The 3,239-nt window shown below is 35.8% G+C and overlaps 1 protein-coding gene across 1 annotated transcript; it reads left to right on the forward strand.

Moving 5' to 3' along the window:
• Positions 1-208: 208 nt before the first annotated feature.
• On the forward strand, positions 209-3,001 carry LOC116133403 (cysteine-rich receptor-like protein kinase 10). The gene is given in 7 exon segments (XM_031419105.1): positions 209-970; positions 1,337-1,471; positions 1,555-1,721; positions 1,804-2,014; positions 2,098-2,335; positions 2,410-2,560; positions 2,657-3,001. Coding segments are annotated over 7 exon segments (1,950 nt in total). The 5' UTR covers positions 209-210; the 3' UTR covers positions 2,945-3,001.
• Positions 3,002-3,239: the final 238 nt, after the last annotated feature.

The following is a 3,239-nucleotide window of genomic DNA, read 5'->3' on the forward strand; positions in this document are numbered from 1 at the left end:
TTCCCAAGTGCGGATATAAATTCTGCACTGTTTACTCACCTTTTTTGTGCTTTTGCTGATGTTAATTCCACCTCCTATGAGCTCTTTTTATCAGCTTCTGATGAGAAAGAATTTTCTAACTTCAAAGATACTGTGAAACAGAAGAATCCATCAGTCTCTACACTTCTCTCCATTGGGGGAGGAAATGCAAAATATTCAACTCTTTCTACTATGGTGAGCAATTCATCTTTCAGGAAATCTTTCATTGATTCTTCCATAAAAGCAGCCAGGGTTTATGGCTTCCAGGGTCTGGATCTCTGTTGGGTTTCCGCGAACTCAAGCTCTGATATGTATAACATGGGAGTTCTCTTCGAAGAGTGGCGAGCTGCTATCGAGTTAGAGGCGGGAAACTCTAGCCAGGCAAAGCTTATATTGACTGCAGCTGTTCAATTTCAGCCAGGTTTAGATTCAGGAAGCTTCCCTGTAAAAGAAATGGAACAATACTTGGATTGGGCTAATGTTATGGCTTATGACTTCTACTCCCCTCAGTGGTATAATTCTACTGCGGCACACGCTGCTTTGTATGATCCGACTAGTACTGTTAACACGGATTATGGGATTATGGCTTGGATTAGCTGAGGATTATCTTCGAATAAGGTGGTTTTGAATTTGCCTTTTTATGGATACGCGTGGACGCTTGCGAATGCTCAGGACAACAGTATTGGTGCACCGGCAACAGGGCCAGCCATCACAGAGGATGGAGACATGAGCTATAAGGACATCAGGGATTATGTTCTGAGATATGGAGCTAATATTTTGTACAATGCAACTTATGTGGTGAATTACTGCACAATTGGGACATCTTGGATTGGTTTTGATGATGTTGACGTTGTTAAAATTAAGGTTGCTTATGCCAAGGAGAAGAAGCTACTTGGTTACAATGCGTGGCAGATCTCCCACGATGATAACTGGATGCTTTCTCAAGCTGCAGGTAAGTGATCAGAACTTACTTTATGAAGAAATCTGTTTTATTATTTCTAGCTGTAGTGTAATTACAACCAAATCAACAATTTTTATGTGGCTTCCCCAATTTTTTATGTTATCACTTGTTCCATAGCCGGCACATAAGGCAAAACTTTGACATTATTTATTCATCAGATGACTAGATTTTTTGATCAAGTGAAGATATAAGTATAGGTATGACAATGGCATAGTAGTTAGACCAGTTGTATTGACATATGACCATTTATGAAAATAATAGAACACCAAGTTTTACACATTGAAAAATTGGTTGACAATGAGTTGAATGAAGATTTTTTATGGGAACTCTAGGTAACATAAGGAAATATTTTTTCAGCTCAAGAGGGTAATAACGATGGAAGAAATAAGCGGCGGTTATTAGCAATTGTGTTGTCTTCAACTGCAGCTACTATTCTTCTTCTGGGCTGCTTTTTGATATATTACTTCTGGATAAGAAAGCTCAAATCAAAAGGTGACTTGTCCAGCCATAATGCTTCTTATGATAAAGTGATGAATGATCATCTGATTTTTACTGCCATGTTTATTTGGTCTCAGCTAATGAAGGATCAAAGAAGAGAATAAATGACCCATCTGCAGCTGGGGATTTTAACATCAATGCTCCTAATCTGATAACTTATAATTTTCATGACATTGAAGTGGCTACAGACAGATTTTCTTTTGAAAATAAGCTTGGGGAAGGAGGATATGGTCCTGTTTACAAGGTACATTCTATTAGGCCATTTATTCTATTGCAATTTGGTCTTCCTAGCTGATTGTGGAACATAAATTTTGTTTGTTTGTCAGGCTTTGCTACCCAATGGACAGGAAGTAGCAGTGAAGAAACTTTCAAAAACATCCACACAAGGATATGAGGAGTTCAGGAATGAGGTTATGCTTACAGCAAAGCTCCAACATGTAAATCTTGTTCGACTTCTGGGGTTTTGTACTGATAAAGAAGAACAAATGTTGATCTACGAGTACATGCCAAACAAAAGCTTGGACTACTACCTCTTTGGTATTGTGAATTCTTTGGTGTAATTTTTTGCATTGATCATTTGCATTTTTTGCCTTGATTGTTGACAATTCAATTTGATGTAGATCCTATTAGACGGTATACTTTGGATTGGAGAAAACGTGTACATATCATTGAAGGGATTATTCAAGGGCTTCTATATCTGCAAGAATACTCAAGACTTACTATCATTCACAGGGACTTGAAAGCTAGTAATGTTTTATTAGATGAAGAAATGAGGCCTAAAATATCAGATTTTGGTATGGCTAGAATATTTGCAAAAGATGAACTTGAAGCAAACACAGGACGAGTTGTTGGAACATAGTAAGTATATATATTTCCTCCTAATGGTATATATATAGTATCTCATATACTCAAAGCTTGATTGTCCATTGTAGTGGGTACGTTCCTCCTGAATATGTTAAAAGAGGCATATACTCTACCAAATCTGATGTGTACAGTTTCGGGGTTCTACTTCTACAAATCATAAGTGGAAACAAGGTTTCTTTTTTCTATGGTCTTGAAGAAAACTTAAGCTTGCTAGATTATGTAAGTTGCTTCGTAACCATTATTATTTACTAAGGATTGTCGTTTGTTCAAAACTTGGTATTTGAATTGAATGATAATTGGTATTTATCATTTCAGGCATATGTGCTCTGGAAAGATGGCAAAGGCATGGAGTTTATGGATCCATCACTAGATGATACAAATTCCTCCTGCAAATTAATAAAGTGCTTGCAAATAGCTTTGCTATGTGTCCAAGAAAACCCACATGATAGACCATCCATGTTGGAAGTTTCTTCTATGCTTAAAAATGAAACCTTCAATATAGTGAGCCCAAAGAAGCCGGCTTTCTCGAGACAAGCTGATGAAGATAAAGAAACTATATTAACATTCAATGATACAACTATTTCAGAAGTTGTAGGTAGATGATTGCAGCAATTATGATTGTTGAAATGTAAAATAGGAAATATAATTATTCTCTTTGTAATATAGGAAATAGAATTATTCTCATTGTAATATAGGAAATATAATTATAATAGGAATAGGAAATAGAATTATAATAGGAATATAACAATTTACTTCCTAGATTAGTTTTTTTGTTTTTGCTATAAATTCATTATACAATTCATTATGAAATACAAGAAAATATTTCTCCACATGGTATCAGAGCCAAGTGTCTGAAATTTCAAATTTTTTCCTTTCTTCTCTCTTTCTCGGAATTTTT

The sequence above is a fragment of the Pistacia vera genome, unplaced genomic scaffold, assembly GCF_008641045.1.
Source record: "Pistacia vera cultivar Batoury unplaced genomic scaffold, PisVer_v2 Contig269, whole genome shotgun sequence".
Taxonomy (NCBI): domain Eukaryota; kingdom Viridiplantae; phylum Streptophyta; class Magnoliopsida; order Sapindales; family Anacardiaceae; genus Pistacia; species Pistacia vera.